Raw genomic sequence first — 19,713 nt, 5'->3', positions numbered from 1 at the left:
CACAAGTCATTATGTTCCCCCTTTACCTGCTCCTATTTCCATCACCAAATCCACCTATTCACTAAATCCCCCCCCCACCCCACAAGTCTCACCAAGAGCACAAAGATAAATATCTGTCCTACGTGCCTTGCATGATTCCCACACAGCCGAGGCGTCCGATCGATCACCAGTGAATTCCAGAAAGAGGAAATCATAGGTAATCCCTACGAGTTCTTCTTTCTTCTTATCCCCGTGGCGTCATTTTATTGTCTGTCTATCTATCTTTACTGGTTTAGGCCAAAGAGATCAGTAGGGCTCTGACCATGATTCCAGAGCAGACCATATGAGTCGACCGGAGAGTTGGATAACGGAATGCGCCGGCTCGTCGATGCAGTCCCGGAGGCACCACTGCTGCCCAATGGAACAGAGCCGTATAATGAAAGCGACGGTGGCGCTGACGACAACTATTTCAATACTAGTTTGCTCGTCATCCTAGCAACACTGCTGCTTTGTACTCTGATATGCGTGCTTGGGTTGAATTCGATCATACGGTGCGCAATCCGGTGCAGCCACCGCCGTCACTTTGCTTTCGGAACTCCCGAGGCGGCAGTTGCCACCGGGCTCAAGAAGCGGGCAATCCGCCACATACCAATCGTCGTGTACGGACCGGAGACTACCGTCACGGCGACTACTGATTGCGCCATATGCCTAACTGAGTTTGCAAACGGAGAGAAGATTCGGGTGCTGCCCGAATGCTATCATGGATTCCATGTCAGGTGCATCGACGCATGGCTTGCTTTTCAGTCAACGTGCCCGACTTGCCGACACTCTCTGCTGCTTGACAAAGCTGGGCCCGAAGCTGGCGATCGGTTTCCACCGCCGGACGATGGCGTTGCGCTGAGATGAAGTGAGCTGACCGCGCGCGTGGCTAACTGAACTGAAGGGTCTCGCTGCACATTTCCTGTTGTTCGCTTGCCTCGAAGGACTTCATTATGTATGTAACTTGGAGAGCTCGCGAGTTTCTCGTGATGCCCCCCTTCTTTTTGCCTGTGTTTTAGTCTGGCAGGCTGGCTGATCAGGGAAATGGATCGTTGCATGGATGGATGGTACTTTTGCTTCCGTATATTATCTGTGCTATCTCCAATATCTTAGAATATCACTAGTAATTGGTGGACTAAATAATTATTTGACACTTTCCTCCAACGGAGCTGTTGAATCCATTCTCAAAGTCCTTCTTTTTGTGTTTTCCAAGGAAAACCCAAGTAGTTCAATATGTAAAAGAAAATTATGTGAGTGCAATTTAGGTTCGATGATCTGCAATCGAGCAAAGAGCCCTCAAAAGTGGCGTCACCAGTAACAGTCGCAATCAATTTAGGGTCGATATTAAGAGAGAAGAGAGTTGAGTTTAATTAAGTTCAGTGAAAAATAAAAATGATTGCTCCATAGAAGTGAAAGCAACCTTTAAATTGCTTCGCATGTCTCCATTCTTATTCTAAGCCGAGGCTATATACTTAGCACCGTGATTTTCCCACCGCCTGATTTTTAATTCTAATTCCCTCTTTAGCTTATTTTCTTTTTTTTACATGATTTAGTTGTGATTAAAGAATTAAATTTGATTCCTCTCTAATACTTTACAATAAAGTGTATTTCCCCTCTAATCAAAACAAAACAGGATACTAATATGACAATAAACTAAAAATTACTTATTTATTTATTTTAATATCTGCTTAAGTGTTTTGTTATTTGCTAAACAAGTTGAATTAAATATCGGGTTAGTATTTTGAAATAAATCTTTTATAATTATTATCATATTATTATTATTATTATTTGTTAATATTATAATTATTTCTTGATTGATTGTCCATGTAAATTTATAATTTGATTTGGATTTATAATCTACGTTGGACTTTTGAAATTTGTATTCTTTCATAATAGAAGTTAGCGAAGATATACATAAAGTTGACCACATTGTTTATATATATATATATATATATATATATATATATATATATATATATATATATATATATATATATATATTAGAATTGGTATTAGAGCAAGGTTCTCTTAATTGGATTAATATTCAAGAGAAATCTAATGGCTTTTTCAAGCAATCAAGAGGGTCACTCTATCACTCATCCTCCTATGTTCAATAAGATAGACTACACCTATTAAAAAATACGAATAAAGATTTTCTTACTTTCTATGTATTTTGATTTATAAAATATTATCAAGTTTGGATTTTAACTACGATAGCAAGGCATAAAGCAAAATGAAGTCTCGGAGTCAAAAACATAATTTTGTTGGGAGTTCGAGAGTTCGTCGGAAGTCCGGACGTTCGTCGAAAGTTTTGTCGGAATTGACCGAGAAGTCTTTGAGCTTGCCAAAGAAGCTCATTGAAACTCGCCAAGAAGATCGTCGTGAAGTCTAGGAGCTTACCGGGAGTCCGCCGAAACATTGCCGAGAGATCATCGAAAGTTCGCCGGAGGATTGTCGAAAGCTCAACGGAAGAAACCAGACTTATTTTACTTAGAATATGTCTTATGAATCGTAGTTAGCACATAATTAGAGTTGGGATTGGATGGTAATCCCATCAACTTTGTTAGGGGCCAACTAGGCCCGAAGTTGGGCTGGTTTGGACCGGATTCAAGGCCTAACTAGGATGCTGAAAGCCTGATTGACGATGGCATCGCCTAGGGAACAACACCCCAAGAATTCTGGGTGTGGTACCGCCCAAGCTGGGTGGTGGTACTACCGATAATGAATGCTGCCAACAGTGGTACCGTCCCTATTCGGCGGTGGTATCGCCCAGTGGCAAATCCTGCGGTGGTAGTACTGCCCAAGAACGATGGTGGTACAGCCAGTATCGAGGAAACTTGGGACGAGACCTTTTTAGGCTCCAAGTTTGAATCAACTTGAAGCCTATAAATACCCCTCTCATCCCTGGTTAACTAAAGCAAGTACAAAGAGTTTAAAAGTGATAAAACGCTGTAGAAATCTCTTGAGAAATTCCCTCCTCTTGCTTAAACTTGAAATTTTATTTAGAGAGGAGTGTGTGCTTATAAAGGTTGTCTTTTAAACCTATGAAAATGAGAACAGGAGTATAAGAAGGAGGTTGATCTTCACCTATTAAAGGAAGATCGATAGTGTATACCGGTGGCCTCGACGGAAGAAGAATCGGTGGAGTGGATGTCGGTCACGACGATCGAACCATTATAAAAATCTGGTTTACCTTTACTTTGAGCAATTTACTTTTATAAGCAAATTACCTCTCATTCTTACTATATTTTTACTATGCCTACACTCGCATACGCTTTCAATCTAAGCATATTTTCGAAATCGATTTTATCGTACGAAACGAAAGAATTTTCAAGAACCGACATGATTTTTACCGCTGCACTAATTCATCCCCCCGTCTTGTATTAAATGTGAATTTAGAAATATCTAATCTTAAACTTAAAAATGAGTTAGTTCAAAAATTACTAGATTACATGCTTTGAAAAATTAAAAGAATGACTTACTTGCTATAAATGAAATACTAAAACATTACTTAGAGGAGTCTATTAATAGTAATGATATAATAAAAAGAAAAACATATTTTGATAATTATTAAAAAATTTAAAATTAGAAATAAGTCACTAAATATGATTTTTGCTAAACAAGATTATGTATTTATATAAAAAATTATTGATTTGATAAGCAATAGCACACATATAACTAAATTTGTAAAAGGACCCACACTATACTCTATTAAGAAATATAATCATCCTAAAATAATTTATATTTTTTTATGAATCATAAATAATTTAAAGTTAAAATATAAAAAAGATAGATCTAAATAATATCCAAATTTATTATAAAAACTATACGAGGGACAGACTCCTCTCATCCTTAAATTAATAAGAGGGTTCAACGAGTTCAAAACTTTAAGGAAATTATTAGAGTGAGAATGTGAGAGAGAGAGAGAGAGAGAGTCGAAAACGACATACCTTAACCATGTTGTAAATATTTTTTTATAATGGTCAGTAGAAAGTAGGCATTTAATTGAAGGGGGATCAATGGACATTACTCTGGATGTGGAGAGTCAACCAATCCATCTATCAGTATGATCTCAATCATCTGTTGTATTAATCTAATGGGTCATTTAGTCGACATGCCAAACCCATGTGTGCCGATTGATGATGATGAGATATTTGATTATCCACGTGTCAAACCCATTATCACTTATAAATATGAAATAACTGCCCCTTTAAAGAGGTGGATTTCATTAGTCATTGACACAGAGGAAGGCATGGTTGTCACTGATAACATAGGCAAATCGAAAGATTATTATCAAACTGCAGCAATCTAAAGTCGCCCACACATCAACGTAACTAAGACTACAAAATATTTCTTTCCTAGTCCGGCGTAATGACTACAAAAGACCTCTTTGCAATCTGGCATGCATGTTATTTTTCGCTTACTTCCAGCAAATCGCAAAAAGCAGAGTATGTATAAACAAAATTTCTACAACTGATATGAGAATTTGAAGATTATGAGAAACCCGGTTCTGGTCTTTGGTCTTTTGTAAGTTCTATATATATATAATCTCGAAAAAATGAAAATGAAAAATGACAGGGAACTCCTCCAGCACTCGAATACTTTTGCAGACTTTAAGCTATTATTGCCCGATTGTGAGATAGAAACTTGGAGGGGGGACCGGAGCCATCCTTCAGACACACCACTTGGATCCCTGTAAAAACATAAAGAATGGCTCAAATGAAAATATTTTTGTAGCCAATACGTAATTTCCAAGATTTGGTGACCTGACTGACCTCTCCTATGGTCATAGACGCTCGGATCTATGTCCCAATCTCGATGCCTTTTCTTGACTGTCGATTCTGATTCTGTACACATAGAAAGCTACCATGGCACCACTGCTCACCAAAACTAAAATGGTTAGATACAGAAGTAAATCCATAACAACAAAAGACAAATATGAGATTCAAAAGTTACCGAATTTAACTATGCATATATAAAACAAAGAGAGACACAAGCACATGTATGCATATACATATTCTCTCCCAATCTCTTCTGCACTTGAACATTAAATTTTACCTTGTGGAACCAGAATGGGCTTTCAGTTTAAACCCTTCAATTAAAAGTACCCACACTGAACAATAAAGAGGATATGCTGAAGTCAAATGATTATCTTAAACCTGCTCGTTGCATGAAAGTCACATAGTTTATTTAGTTGGGATAAAGGTACTGCCCACTATCAGATAGCAGAGAACCAATTCAGACAGACAACTCTATCCTTGTGAGAGAAAGAATCCTTTTTTGTTCCACCAAAATCACATGGTAATTCCTCTGTTAGGAAGCAACATCTGTCACCCACTTGACAAGACCAGGATGACCAAACAGGGCAGCCTAAAAACTTTAACTGATTTAACAAATGCCAACAATTTTCTTAATATTTGGTTCAGACCCTTATGCCGCGAACCACCTCCATCTTTTTATCATGAGTTACACCAAATGCTCTCACCATCCAATCAAATTGTTAGCTCATGTATGGATTCTTTGACATCCACAGCTTTGTTGGCAAGGTTAGGAAGAGCATAGAGTTTAAGCATGCCCCCTAAAACAGTTGGACCATACTTACATGGACATGTACTGATATCTTTTCAAACTAGTAAAATAATGTATAGAGCATCAGTAAGCCCAGTACAACAGTTGGACTGGTCAAGCCAGCAGGACTAACATTTTTTTCTCAATTTTTTTTTTTAATGGCATTGAATAATAAAATACCATATATAATACATATCATGACCATGCGTATCAGCTAGGATATTATACTGTATCATGCATAATGTGAGATAATGAGTTAAGCAAACAATCACAATACGTTCATAATTGCGTGATGATGATTTAAACACATCTGAAATCTAATGCAACACCAACTTATAAGCCTAAAATCATATTAACTGGTGCCTAAGAAAAGAGCTTCTATTGACTAATATTGAAGCTGTCATTGTCAATTATGATTCAAAAACTTCATACCTTATGTGATGTTTCATGGTATTACTAAAGAAACTGAATATACTATTGTAAATATATACCAGATGGTACATGTCAACAAACTGAGGTTCCCTCAAGAATTAGGTTAGGTATTGAATCAGATTGGGACTAGCTAGGTGGGAAAAGGTGTGGAATTATACTAGTGGTTGCTATAATGGGTTAATACTAATCCATACAATCCTACATTAGTCGGGATATTGCACACTAGGTACAAGATGATCATTGTCTTAATAATTCATGAAATCACTATGACAACCCTTCCTACTTAGTCCATTAATGACCTAATTGACACAATGCAACATTAGGTGCTTCCAGTTAGAGTTTGTTTTATCTTGCATGAGCAGACAGTTATATGATCGGCTAAGCTGAGAAGGTTATTCCCTAGTCTTTATTTAGAACCCCGTTCACACTCCAACTAGTCTTTGTTAGAAACCTTTTCAGACTCCAATTCATCATAGCATGTTTCGGAGTTTCAGCAGAGTGCAAATGCTAGCTGATCATCACTGCTGAGTCAGGATAAGTTGTTATTAGTAATTAAGAGTTCCATGTGTAAAAGAACTTAGATCGAATACATTGAACATATAAAATGTTATCCATTTAGAAGTTTTTTTCTGGTCCGAGTTTAAGTCTATATATTTAGAGGTTACTTTGACTGGAAACCAGTACTTTTTATGTTCAAATTTGGAGAAGTTTTTTTCTCCGAGTTGCTGAGTTCTCTGGCTTCTATTTTTCCATCTAATCTCGTTCTACTCTGCTTGCAGTTGCTTCCAAGTATAAATTATAATTCTCTATAGTGGATATCATATCCCAAACAGTATCGATAAGAGCGATTAATTCAAACATCTTAATACTGACCTGATAAGAAGCATCAAAAGATTTAGAAATGATCCTCTCTGCAATATAAGAACTAACTCATCAGAACCAGTAAAACAAAAGAGATCTTCAGTGGCTATGATTTCCATTAATAGATTTAATATCGGCTTCCAATCAATGAAAAGAATTTCACCTGAGACCACAGGCGCCAGTGCCTAAAGAAGATAATAGCTGCAATTGCTGCACCAAGACATCTTAGCTCAATAAACGTGATTTTAGAGAACAATATGGTTGCGAAAAAAGAAAAAATAAAAAGTCCATCCAAAGATTGATTAAGAGGCGATTGATAATACCAACTGAAGTTTGACAATCAACAGAAGTAACTTTTAGTTTAAAGTAAAGGTTCTAACATCATGTTAAGGCCAAGTGTTAATTCTTTTTCCCATTAACACCCATCTCGTGCAAATCATTTGTTATTTATTTATCTTGACTATATCATGACAATAGTGTGGAGTCAGCCCCTTGCAATGGTTAGAATGAAAGTAAGTACATGTTTCAACTCACTCATTGACCAATAAAAGATATCTGAATATACAAATGTAACAAGTACTATTCCAGGAATGAGATCAGTTAGGTGCACCACTGAATGATGAAGTAAAACAATACTAGAATCTACACCTACTAACCAGTTTGGCTTTTCAGAAGAAGTAGGGTTGCTTTTCCACTTTTCCATGCCCGCAAGCTTGATATACTTAGAACAAAAATTGAAGTTCCAAGAATAATACCAAAACGGATGGCAGGAACACTTCCAGTCAGCATGAAGTGAAGAAATCCTCCAAGAGAAAGAAAAGCACCTGCACAGATTAGAATAACCCTTTTTGGTGAATAACAGCCAATAAAGAAACAACTTAATAATGTTTGAATGACCACATCCAAGCAGTACAATTGTATACATACGCAAGGAAACAGAAAGTTATCTAACCAGGAAAGAGAACTACGTTACAGGTACTTCCATGAAGAAATAAAACATATGGGCAGGTAGCCACTTACATACCATAAGGGATTCCGAGGTAAAAATCTCGAGTTGTCGCCATGCTTTTCAACTCATCTTTTGATTCATAAGCTTCTACAATGTCTTTGATGAAATCAGGAGAATTCTTTGCTGCTGCAGAAATATACCCTTTTCCTTCTTCAGATATCTCTTTTGCTACAATACTCAAATCATGTTGTGCTATATCTGATTGAATTTTCAGCCTCTCAGATGTTTCCATCAGTATTTCAATTGCCGTCTTGGAGAATACTTTGTATGCTGCTTGTGACATAGCCTTAACTCTATGAGCTTCTGTCTTAAATATTTCTATTAACATCTGCCATGCTTCTTGAGATACCCCAGCTTCTATCTCGTCTTCTCTCTTATCCTTTTCCACTTCGATATCCCTAGGATTCTATATATTAAAGATACCAAAATTCTGCCTCAACATATAAAGAATTTTATGGATGGTAAAGGCAAATTAACATGAAAAGCTATATGACGACTTAATACTATGTTGCCAACGAAATTTTGAAGGAATATACCAAGACCATATGTCATAAGTACTAAGTTATCTTTTAGTGGGAACAAAAAAACAATTTAGAGTTTACAGTTTGCTTATGAAGGAAAACAAATACTATATGGCTAAGTTAATTTTGTAAGCAACAGGGAAATATGTCACTCAAACGATAACTTGTGTCTATCCAAACACTCGCTTGCAACAACCAAAGCCGTAGAATTCACTATAAATCTTCCAATACGCACACAAAGATTGACAACTATTAAACGACATCCAAAATTTTCTCATCGAAACTTAAAATAACACAGATCTGTCATTGCACATTCATCAAATTCAAATATGAATCACAACCATCGTATCGAATAGTTAAAAGGTCAGATTTGTTCTGTTACGACTCGCCACATTTCTGTCAAGACGTTAATTCAAAGAAAAAATAGAAAACATAGAAATGCTTTCTATCAATCCCACAGGTTGACATATAGACTAGAAGAAAAGAAAGAAATAAATAAATAATCGAGAATAAATATACTTATTGAACACATCATCAGAGAATAGCAATTAGACTGACCGATTCCTCAGGCGAAGCGGCGAAGGGAATGATCCTCGGATGAGGCCCCAATCTGCTCTTCAACGGTGGGGAATGAGACAAACCTAAAGGGCATCGGATGGTTTCCGATGGGCAGTGGGAGGAAGAAAGAAAAGGAAGACGTGAGGCCTTGGTGGCTCTGTTTCCACGGAGCTTCTGACCAAGGTTTCCGAGAAGAAGGGAGCTATCGAGAGAAGCAGCAGCCATGGCGAGGAGGACCAGAGGAAGGACGCAGAACAGCCCAGGGAAGCGATACCGAGAGTGCGTAAGTGAGTTTATAAGGCCGGTGTCGCCCGTGGTCTTCATGTGTGTATATATATACACAGAGACGTCATCGACAGCTAGACTATGATCCAGGCCACGGAAGAGCCTCCGTGTTAATTGTATTTAGTTTCTTGAAACACGATTGGAGGTGTGCCACGTGTATATCAGCCTGCAGTGCACGACAGCGTAACGAGATCCGAGCTGTCACACAAACCACGTGTGCCAGGGATTACATTAAACAGGAGAAGAGGATAGAGCGAGACTACGAAGCTTAAGATAATATAGCAAATCCTTATACTGATGTGATCAGCCATTTTCTTTTTTTACTGATTGAAAACCGATTATTTTGCTCGTAGTCCGTCCAAATTGATATCTACTGCTTCTCTGTCTTCCAGCCTATCGGCAATTGTTTTTCCTTGCCTTGTCGATAGGGGAAAGACGTGCAAAGCCTCGAGAGCAAGCAAAGAACTGATGCCTGTACTTGCCATCACCCCTGAAGCAAAGTACAAGTGCCTCGAAGCAACGCATTGCAAAGAAAGGAATACCCCTTGTTGCAGTGCCTCCCCTCGCACACGCCTTGAATGAATCGTCGCCCGTCCGGAGGAGCTGGGCCGGATGGGCTTTATCCACGTTACTAAAGACTCCAGCCCAACGGACATTTCTCGCATATGTTGGACTTTGGCCCAACCATTCAGATTCGCGCACGCCCTGAAATAAAAGGAAGAGATGAGATGACGCAACTTGGCATGGAAGGGAGCTGATGTAAATATGTGAAGCTTTCGACAGCGCAGAGGATGAGAGAGACATAAAATGAGGATATTGCCCCTGCAATATGTAAAGCTTTCAACAGCTCAAAAGATGAGAGAGATTGCCAACGGCCGACTCGTTGATGGGATGCTTGTCCTGCTAAACACGGCAAACTGTCAAAGCTTCAGCAAATATGGCAATTAAGTGCGACCAAAAGCGTTAATTCGATAGCCAGCTCCCTTCTCTCACGTTGGCCTCGGAATCCAGAGGCCTCAGGAACTCACAAGATGGCAGCAACCACCCTTCCTTGGTCTTGGGAATCCAAACGCCTCAAGAACTCACAAGATGTCAGCAACCCGCTCAAGTGGTATTCGGCTTCCAAGCGCCTCGAGAACTCACCAAACCAAGTCCACAAACAAACACCATTGCTTCTTCCTCGTCATTACGGTGTGACCGCCGTCATGGAAGAAGAAGAAGAAGAGCGAAGAGGCAGTCTCGACGTATGCTTTGGCGAGCACCATACCACACTTTTGGATGAGTTCGAGCGGCTCACCTTCGAGATCCAGCTGAACCGGGCTATCCTCCGGAGGAGCTATTCCGAGCCAATCGCCGCCCGGACTACCCACCCGGCCCGGCCTCATCCCGCCCAGCACCCACCCAAGTGCGCGAAACCGTGGAGACCGCGGAAGCTCTTCAGAGCCCTGAGGAGGTTGTTCAAGCCCGCCATTTGCGGCCGTCGGACCAAGGGTCGACAAGGAGCTTAAGTGCTATACCAAATGAACCCGAGTCTGATCCAGCGATGAAGAAAACTGGGTTCCAAATAGTGTTCCTTCTTTCCGTTGTCACCCTTGTGATCGAAGTGTGTATATATACTGTAACATTTTAACATCTTATTCAGGTACATGAGTTATCTTTTCGAGAAGCCAGATCTTTATTTTCATCCCGGCCGTTTCTATCTTTAAGCATATTATGTCTCTGATTATCCAGTAAGTTGCATTTTTTCAATTCTTTTTCCCTTAGAAAAGGGTTAGACTACATGGAAACTAGATGTTTATGATACAGAATAATTCATTACACCTTTATCCTACAATTTTATAGGATTAATTATAGATAAAAATAATAATAATGTGATCGGTACCTTAATAGTCACATGCTCAACATCTCGATCTTATATAATCGATATCTTGGTACTACGTGATCCACACTTTGGTGCTATGTCGTTGGTCATAATAGTCATGTGGCCAACATCTCATTATTACTTGATTAACATCTCTATATTATGTGCTTAGTACCTCAGCACAATATAGTTGACACATCAACTTTACATCCACGACATTTCAACCACATATGATTGGTATGACATTATCCTCCAAACGTTGCCAACCACATCATAATTGTCACACGTGCTGCAAATTTGACGTAGCCAATGGCCACTCCCAAGAGGAGGATATCACGGTTTCATTCTGTATCTTCTGAGAAATCTCTTAAGCCCAACTAACAATCATAGTGGCCTAGTCGATCCCAAAGAATCCCTGCTACCCCTCTACCCATGTAGCTACTATTTCACAACAAAAGGTAATCAATACGGCATATGTTAAATGTGTTGATCAAGCTCAACTAACTAGGCCACGATGTTACGAACGGTCGTCGCGCACTCGCAACAACTTCGTTCAACGAATCGTTCGTCGTTCACACCTACATGTACAGCTTCTTGACAGCATGTTTTATCTTAGTTTTAGGTTATTTTGCTTGTAAAAATGTAATTTCGAACAAGCTGTAGCGTTACAAAGCGATCGCTCACCGAACCAAGCAAAATAGCCCTAAAACAGCTCCATTTTCGTGTGCCGCGAGCTGATTTTTGGAATCCGCCTCCGCTCACCAAAACGTCAGCCATCTCAGCCCCTTGGAACCCCCCGGGTGGCACAGGGCTGGATGGGGTTTCGGTATAATATCGGGCGTTGAACACTCCTTCGCAATTTCGCACGTTGCCTTGACGAGAACTTGTTGTCGCGCCCGGGACTTGGTGAGCAGTTGTTTGTGGGCTTGCAGATGTTCGTTCAACCTTCTAAAACCCTTGTTTTTCCCATCTCCCTCTTTTCTCTTGTGCACGCAAGGTGCTTGCTGAATTGCTTGTAAAGCTTCTCCTCTTTTCGCGAGACGTCAGGACTTGTTCGTCGCTCGTTCTTTCGAACTAATCAACTTTCTCTTTTATAGGTCCTTCGGGACCTGCGAGAGGTTGCAAGTGGGCTGATCTTTGCGGAGCAATATCGCAAGGGCGAAGCGCGACTTAGGCAACGCAAGCTAAGTTCGCATCTTTGCCGCAAGGGTGCCTCGCGACTTAGGCAACGCAAGCTAAGTTCGCGTCTTGGCCGCAAGGATGCCTCACGCCTTAGGCAATTCTAGCTAAGGCCGTGACATTGTAGTATCAGAGCAGGCAAGCACTTCGAGCGAGCAGCGAAGAAACTTCACAACTTTGCCATGGCAAAGCATCGTGGCGAATCAAGCAAGACGAGGCAAGTCGGACCCTTGCCCCAAGCAGCCGCAGGTGGGCTGTATGTGTACACTCGCTCTCATGATGTGGGAGCCGCTCAAGAGGAGCGCGGCAGCGAACATGATGAGCGAGAAGTTGGTTACTCTCCGCGAGCGGAGGAAGCGCAATCTGGAGCGCTAATTGGAAAAAAGAGTCACAAGGAGAGACTCACAACGGCAGAAACCCACCTGGATGTTCTTGAAGCAAGCGTGGAGGAACTCTACCATGGCCAACAAAGGCTTGTCAGGGTAGAGAGCTCGCAAGAGGAAGCGGAGTCTAGGATCGACAAGGTCGAGGCCCCTAGTCAACCGACTGTCAGATGACACCTAAGACTCTGTGCAACACCTGCAGGAAGTTGTGGCAGAACTCACTTCAAGGGTGACTATGCTCACTAGAGCACTAAATGCGGGAGGAAGCAACACCCGCGTTGCACCACCACAAAATTTGAGGGCACCCGAGCCTCATGGGTATGGAGGGGCCACAGATGCCAAAGAGCTCGAGAACTTTCTGTTCGACATGGAACAATACTCTCGAGCCGCTGTTGCTCTTAGTTCGAGCAGTTCTGAATCTAGCAGCGACGACGAGGAGTCGCAAGGACCCCGGATGGGAGTAATGCGTTTATTGAATGCCATGCGGGGTCAAGTGAGGGAGAACATAAAGACAAAGCTACAAAAAGCAGGAAGTAGTGAGCTGATGTATGTGGACATCAAGCTAAATGGCCAAACGACCCATGCAATGGTGGATACGGGCGCTACCCGCAACTTCATAGCCGATCGAGAAGCAAAGCGACTTGGGTTGATCTTGGAGAAGAGCCCAAGCCGAATGAAAGCGGTGAACTCGGAGGCCAGGCGAATCTCCGGGTTGGCGAAGAGAGTTCCCGTCAAAATCGGGACATGGAGCAGGAACACCAATATGATGGAAGTGCCATTGGATGACTTCTAAGTGATTCTTGGAATGGAGTTTATGCACGCGGCGAAGTTGATGCCAATGCCATTCTTGAACTCCCTATGTATGATGGGAGGTGACAACCCCTGCGTGGTTCCTATCTCTCGGAGAGGAACCAAGGAGCCCCAACACATATCAGCATTACAATTGAAGAAGGGGGTACGAAAAGGCAAACTAATATTCGTGGTGGCTATGAAGTTAGAGCCACTCGACAAGGAGGCCAATCATGAACCTGTTGTGGTGCTGAACGTCCTGAAAGAGTTCACTGACGTTATGCCACCCAAGTTGCCGAAGACTCTTCCATCACGCAGGGGCGTGGATCATAAAATTGAGCTGGAGCCAGGAGTGAAGCCTCCAGCAAGACCACCCTACCGCATGGCCCCGCTAGAGTTGGCAGAACTCAGAAAGTAGTTAGGTGAACTGCTAAGCGGTGGTCTTATCCACAGTTCGAAAGCACCATTCGGAGCTCCAGTTCTCTTTCAAAAGAAACAAGATGGGAGCCTCCGACTATGCATCGATTACCGAGCCCTCAACAAAGTGACGGTGAAGAACAAGTATCCCATCCCGCTCATTGCGGACTTGTTCGACCAATTGGACAAAGCAAGTATTTCTCAAAACTCGACCTTCGGTCGGAGTATTGGCAGGTGCGCATTGCTGAAGGCGACGAAGCGAATACTACCTGTGTAACCAGGTATGGAGCGTTTGAGTTATTGGTGATGCCTTTTGGCTTAACCAACTCTTCGACCACGTTCTGCACTCTCATGAACCAGCTATTCAATGAGTATTTGGATAAGTTCGTGGTCGTCTACTTGGACGATATCGTCGTCTATAGTCAAACACTCGAGGAGCACGTTAAACACCTTCAGACAATTTTCAAGGTTCTCAGAGAGAACACTTTGTTTGTGAAAAGGGAGAAATGCTATGTTGCTCAAACTGAGATCTTATTCTTGGGGCATCGAATCAGTGATGGCTCCATTTGGATGGATAAGTCAAAGGTGCAAGCGGTTGCGGAATGGCAAACTCCAAAGAAGGTGCCAGAGTTGAGATCCTTCCTTGGTTTCATCAACTACTATCGACGCTTCATAGCGGGATATTCGAAGCATGCAACTCCACTGACAGAGTTGTTGATGAAGGAGCAGCCTTAGAAGTGGTCTGATAAATGTGAAATAGCATTCCAAGATCTGAAGGCTGCTGTTTTGGAAGAACCGGTGCTCAAATTGCCAGACTATGGAGAGCTCTTTGAAGTCCATACAGACACTTCAAACTTCGCTATTGGGGGAGTACTCATGCAAGAGGGTCATCCGGTGGCCTACGAGAGCCGCAAACTCAACGAGACCGAGCGACGATATCCAGTGCATGAGAAGGAGATGACAGTAATAATCCATTGTCTACGAGTTTGGGGACACTACCTCCTCGGGTCACGATTTATGCTGAGGACGGATAACATCGCTCTGAGCTATTTCCAAACTCAGAAGAAGCTCTCCCCAAAGCAGGCGTGATGGTAGGACTTCCTGGCTGAATTTGATATGGCAATGGAGTATAAGCCCAGGAAGGCGAATGTTATGGCCGATGCGCTGAGTCAGAAAGTGGAACGCGTGAATGCTGTACAACTGGAGAGCAAAGGCCAAGCAAGTCAGTTACACTCCAACTTCCTTTTCAAGATCAAGGATAGACTGTATAGTGACCCCCAAGCAATCATCCAGATGCAGCTCATTAAAGAAGGCAAGGCCCGACGATTTTGGGTCCAGAGGGACTTGTGTACACAAAAGGGAATAGGGTTTATGTTCCTCGGGTGGACAATTTGAGGCATGAACTCCTAAAAGAGTGTTACGATTCCCTTTGGGCTGGACACCCAGGTATTCATCGAACGTTGGCTCTCATGGAGAGGGCCTTTTACTGGCCGAAGATGGGGATTGATGTGGAGGAATATGTTCGAACGTGCTTTACTTGCCAACAAGACAAAGTGGAACAATGGAAGCCGGTGGGACTTTTGGAGCCGTTGCCCGTACCAGAAAGGCCGTGTGAGAGCATTTCCTTGGACTTCATATCAAGCTTGCCACTTGTAGGGAGACTCGAATCGATACTCGTGGTGGTCGATCGGTTTTCAAAGTATGCAACTTTTATTGCTGCTCCCCTATACTATTCAGTAGAAGAGGCGGCCAAGCTGATGATGAAGGATGTGGTGAAGTATTGGGGAGTCCGACACAATATCATCAGTGATCGAGACGCTCGGTTCCTGGGACGATTCTGGACCGAGCTATTCAAATTATTGGGGTCAAAGTTATACTTCTCCACAAGCCTCCACCCATAGACGAATGGCCAGACTAAAAGGATAAACTCGCTCTTGGAGCAATATCTTTGGCACTATGTGAGTGCCAACCAACGAGATTGGGTGAAGTTGTTGGACATTGCCCAATTCTCCTACAACTTACAGCGGAGCTCTGCATCCAACAAGAGCCCCTTCAAGATTATTACAGGACAACAACCGTCAACTCCTCACACCATGGCAATTGGGTATACTAGGAGTAGTCCGTCAGCTTACCACTTCGCAAAGGAGTGACACCGAAATGCAGATATTGCGCGGGCTTACTTGGAGAAGGCAGCAAGAAGAATGAAGAAGTGGGCAGACTTGGGAAGGCGAACGCAAGAGTTCAAGGTCGACGATTTGGTGTTGGTAAAGCTCCAACTAGCATCACTCCAATTCTTCAGGAACAAAATCCACAAAAGATTGGTGCGCAAGTATGAAGGGCCCTTCCCAATTATCAGTAGGGTAGGCAACGTCTCCTACAAGTTGCAGTTGCCGACGTGGTTCAAAATTCACAACGTTCTTCATGCCAGCAACCTAAAAGTCTACCACTCGGATCCGCAAGATGCTTCCCGAAGTGTTCCAACTCGGCTACCTCCCACCACTGCCTCATACGAGAAGCGAGTTGAAACCATTCTGGCGAACCGTAAGATAAAGCTACCCAATGGAGCTGAGCAGACAGAGTACTTGGTAAAGTGGCGAAAGCTTCCTCGAACTAAAGCCAGTTGGGAGCTTGAAGATGCCCTACGACATGAAGAAGCAATCATCAACAACTACCAACAAGTGTCGACGAGGGCATCGATAGTTTAAGTGGGGGAGAATATCACGAACGGTCGTCGCGTACTCGCAACAACTCCGTTCAACGAACCGTTCGTCGCTCACATCTACATGTACAGCTGCTTGATAGCATGTTTTGTCTTAGTTTTGGGTCATTTTGCTTGTAAAAATATAAGTTCGAACAAGCTACAGCATTACAAAGTGACCACTCACCCAACCGAGTAAAACAGCCCCAAAACAGCTCCGTTTTCGTGTGCCGCGGGCTGATTTCTGGAATCTGCCTCAGCTCACCAAAACATCAGCCATCTCAGCCCCTTGGAACCCCCCAGGTAGCACAGGGTTGGATGGGGCTTTGGTATAGTACCGGGCGTTGAACACTCCTTCGCAAATTCGCACGTTGCCTTGACGGGAACTTACTGTCGAACCCGGGACTCGATGAGCAGCTATTTGTGGGCATGCAGATATTTGTTCAACCTTCTAAAGCCCTTGTTTTTCCCCTCTCCCTATTTTCTCTTGTGCACGCAAGGTGCTCGCTGAATTGCTTGTAAAGCTTCCCCTCTTTTCGCGAGACGTCGGGACTTATCCGTCGCTCGTTCTTTCGAACCAATCAACTTTCTCTTTTACAGATCCTTTGGGACCTGCGAGAGGTTGCCAGTGGGCTGATCTTTGCGGAGTAATATCACAAGGGCGAAGCACGACTTAGGCAACGTAAGTTAAGTTCCCGTTTTTGCCACAAGGGTGCCTCGCGACTTAGGCAACGCAAGCTAAGTTCGCGTCTTGGCCGCTAGGGTGCCTCACACCTTAGGCAATTCTAGCTAAGGCCGTGACAACGGGGAAGGGGTGGGAGTTGGTCGATCACTTTGATATTGTAGTCAAGTGATGGTATCCTTCCCATCTCCCACTATCTTGGGAGCTCTCGACCACTCGAGAGGATGATGGTGCTTCTGTGCCTCTTTGACGCTAGCTCAATGGTGTCTCTTCGACCACCTCATAACCTTAATTGAAAACTCATCTTGCCTCTGCCCCCATATGGTCACCTCGAAACATTAGTGCGGAGGTGGTTAATTGGCCATACACTTATGTTTATGATATTGAGGGACCTTAAATGCCTTAGTGGCTTAAAAGATGTTGACATGAAGGTCCATTTCTACGTGAAAGATGCAAGTAAGATTAGATTCAAGTCAAAAAAAATAAGAGGGTCATATACCAATACGAAGGCACAAGGTTGATTCCTACTTCCACAAGTCAATTGTCGCTTATTTGCAAGATTGTCGTAGTCTCAGACAAGGTTTTGCTAGTTAGCAGTATTGCTCCCACTCAACCTCGAGATGATATTCCGAAACTTTCTACTGGACCACGTCAAATTAATAGGCTACACTCTTTATGAATAAATAAAAAAATACTGCTTCTTTCACCCTTTGTTAGAAGACCCAACTTGCCATTAGAAGAAACAGAAGATCTAGATGAGGAAGACATGTTGGACCTTACTAGAGGTTCTGAAGTTGTTGAAGGACCAAAGGCTTTGAAAGTTTGAAGGTTTCATTCTCAAAAGAATTGAAAGTATAAAAGGAGCAAATTGTGATGAGGGGATATTTATATCCACCGAGCAGCCTTTCGATTAGCCACCTCACCGCTTGTCACTTTGGCTAACTAGCAACATGAAAGCATGCTATTGCATAAGGTTGGGCATCGTAATTATTATAATCTTTTGAATCCCTAATAGTACAGAGAATCTTTACATGTAGATGCTCGAGCGAGTGTCACATGAACATAACAATAGACCATCATTACGAAGATATTGGAGATCAAATCCTATTAAATTCAACGAGCAACTGAACCGGCACAATCGTCAGGGAATGGAGTGAAATGGTGCATGTGTGCAGGTGTGGCCGAAACCCGGGAGGCAAAGTGACAACTCTCGCACAACCGAAAGGTCGAATGTGCACTTTGACAATGCATAACCAAAAGACTGAACGTGCATCTCTACGATGCATAGCTGAAAGACCAAATGCATACTTCGATAATACACAAGTAAAAAACCAAATGTGCATTTTAATAACACTTAGTCGAAAGGCTAAATGTGTAATACAACATCACATAACCAAAAGATCAAATGTGCATCTTGATGATGCATAGCCAAAAGGCCCAATGTGTATCTCAATGATGCACAATCTAAAGGGATGATATAGAGTTGAAAGGCTAAATGTGCATATCGATGATGAACAATCAAAAGATGGAATGCATATTTCGACGATGCATGATTGAAAGGTCAAGTGCACGTCTCAGTGGCACTCGGTCTAAAGGCCCAAGGTAAGGCATCCTCTCATCAAAGTCCATGGTGTCAACCAAGATACTTCTTGGCTCAATAGCTCTACACTCTAATGAGCTAAGAAGTGGGAGGACTAATGGGAGGGCTAGTGATCGGTGATGAATGACATAAAAGACACATTATTGTCATGTGGCTGATAAATTGACCACCCAAGAGCACATCAACCCCATGCAATCGACAAACAACAGGTTGTTCGAGTAGTGCATCAACACCATATGGCAACACATGGCCAATACACTAACTACCCAAGCCTGACAACGATCACACATGGCCATAACAACGTGTCTCTAGCCTAAATTGAGCCAATCAAGAGGCACATCAGGTACATGACACCATTATCTTGATTCAACCCGAGAATATTGTACACGATATAATGATATTTAGAGTTACATATAAAAGGGACCCCAGGTGCATTCATTCATGATGTACTGAATAGTTCCCTTAATTAGAATTGTTCAACTAGTCTAAACTCAAGGTTAACTTTAACTATCAAAAAGGTATTTGTCAAGAATGCCCTCTTTGTAGGTTCAACACTTTGCAAATAGAGATACGGACTAAGACCGACTAAGAAAAGACCTCTATCGAATCTGAATTTATACTAATAAAATAATAACTAGAATCACGATGGACCAGAAGCAATGCCCAAGACACAATCGAGCCATTCCCACAAAAAAGGTCTCCAACTTATTGATCCCAAGCCATTCCCATCGCTTCCCCGCTCGTAGCCACAGAGCGTGCGTCCGAACAAAATACATGTCTTAAACGACCCAAATAATTTTCATATCAGAAATTGTGTGTGATCCATATTCAAAATAATTCTCTCACTGCCTT

General features: G+C 42.2%; 2 protein-coding genes across 2 annotated transcripts; one reads left to right on the top strand and one right to left on the bottom strand.

Moving 5' to 3' along the window:
• Positions 1 to 151: 151 nt before the first annotated feature.
• Positions 152 to 1,132, top strand: LOC135609084 (RING-H2 finger protein ATL74-like). The gene is made up of 2 exons (XM_065102173.1): positions 152 to 196; positions 276 to 1,132. The coding sequence occupies exon 2, from the start codon at positions 352 to 354 to the stop codon at positions 883 to 885; it is 534 nt and encodes a 177-aa protein (XP_064958245.1). The 5' UTR covers positions 152 to 196; positions 276 to 351; the 3' UTR covers positions 886 to 1,132.
• Positions 1,133 to 4,471: 3,339 nt separating this feature from the next.
• Positions 4,472 to 9,306, bottom strand: LOC135610221 (protein FATTY ACID EXPORT 3, chloroplastic-like). The gene is made up of 7 exons (XM_065104459.1): positions 8,968 to 9,306; positions 7,904 to 8,294; positions 7,536 to 7,703; positions 7,043 to 7,089; positions 6,892 to 6,929; positions 4,794 to 4,895; positions 4,472 to 4,711 (listed from the first exon to the last, which is right to left on the bottom strand). The coding sequence occupies exons 1-6, from the start codon at positions 9,289 to 9,291 to the stop codon at positions 4,805 to 4,807; spliced, it is 1,059 nt and encodes a 352-aa protein (XP_064960531.1). The 5' UTR covers positions 9,292 to 9,306; the 3' UTR covers positions 4,472 to 4,711; positions 4,794 to 4,804.
• Positions 9,307 to 19,713: the final 10,407 nt, after the last annotated feature.

The sequence above is a fragment of the Musa acuminata genome, chromosome BXJ2-4, assembly GCF_036884655.1.
Source record: "Musa acuminata AAA Group cultivar baxijiao chromosome BXJ2-4, Cavendish_Baxijiao_AAA, whole genome shotgun sequence".
In the NCBI taxonomy this organism is placed as follows: Eukaryota; Viridiplantae; Streptophyta; class Magnoliopsida; order Zingiberales; family Musaceae; genus Musa; species Musa acuminata.
This window is presented reverse-complemented; position numbering and strand designations above follow the sequence as displayed.

What these genes read in the sequence shown, in the direction of transcription:
- LOC135610221 (XM_065104459.1), bottom strand. Translation starts at nt 9,291, where the DNA reads ATGAAGACCACGGGCGACACCGGCCTTATAAACTCACTTACGCACTCT. An exon ending in TTACCTCGGAATCCCTTATG is followed by an intron (nt 7,704 to 7,903) that starts GTATGTAAGTGG and finishes TAATCTGTGCAG; the next exon opens with GTGCTTTTCTTTCTCTTGGA. An exon ending in ACTGGCGCCTGTGGTCTCAG is followed by an intron (nt 6,930 to 7,042) that starts GTGAAATTCTTT and finishes CTTATATTGCAG; the next exon opens with AGAGGATCATTTCTAAATCT.
- LOC135609084 (XM_065102173.1), top strand. Translation starts at nt 352, where the DNA reads ATGCGCCGGCTCGTCGATGCAGTCCCGGAGGCACCACTGCTGCCCAAT.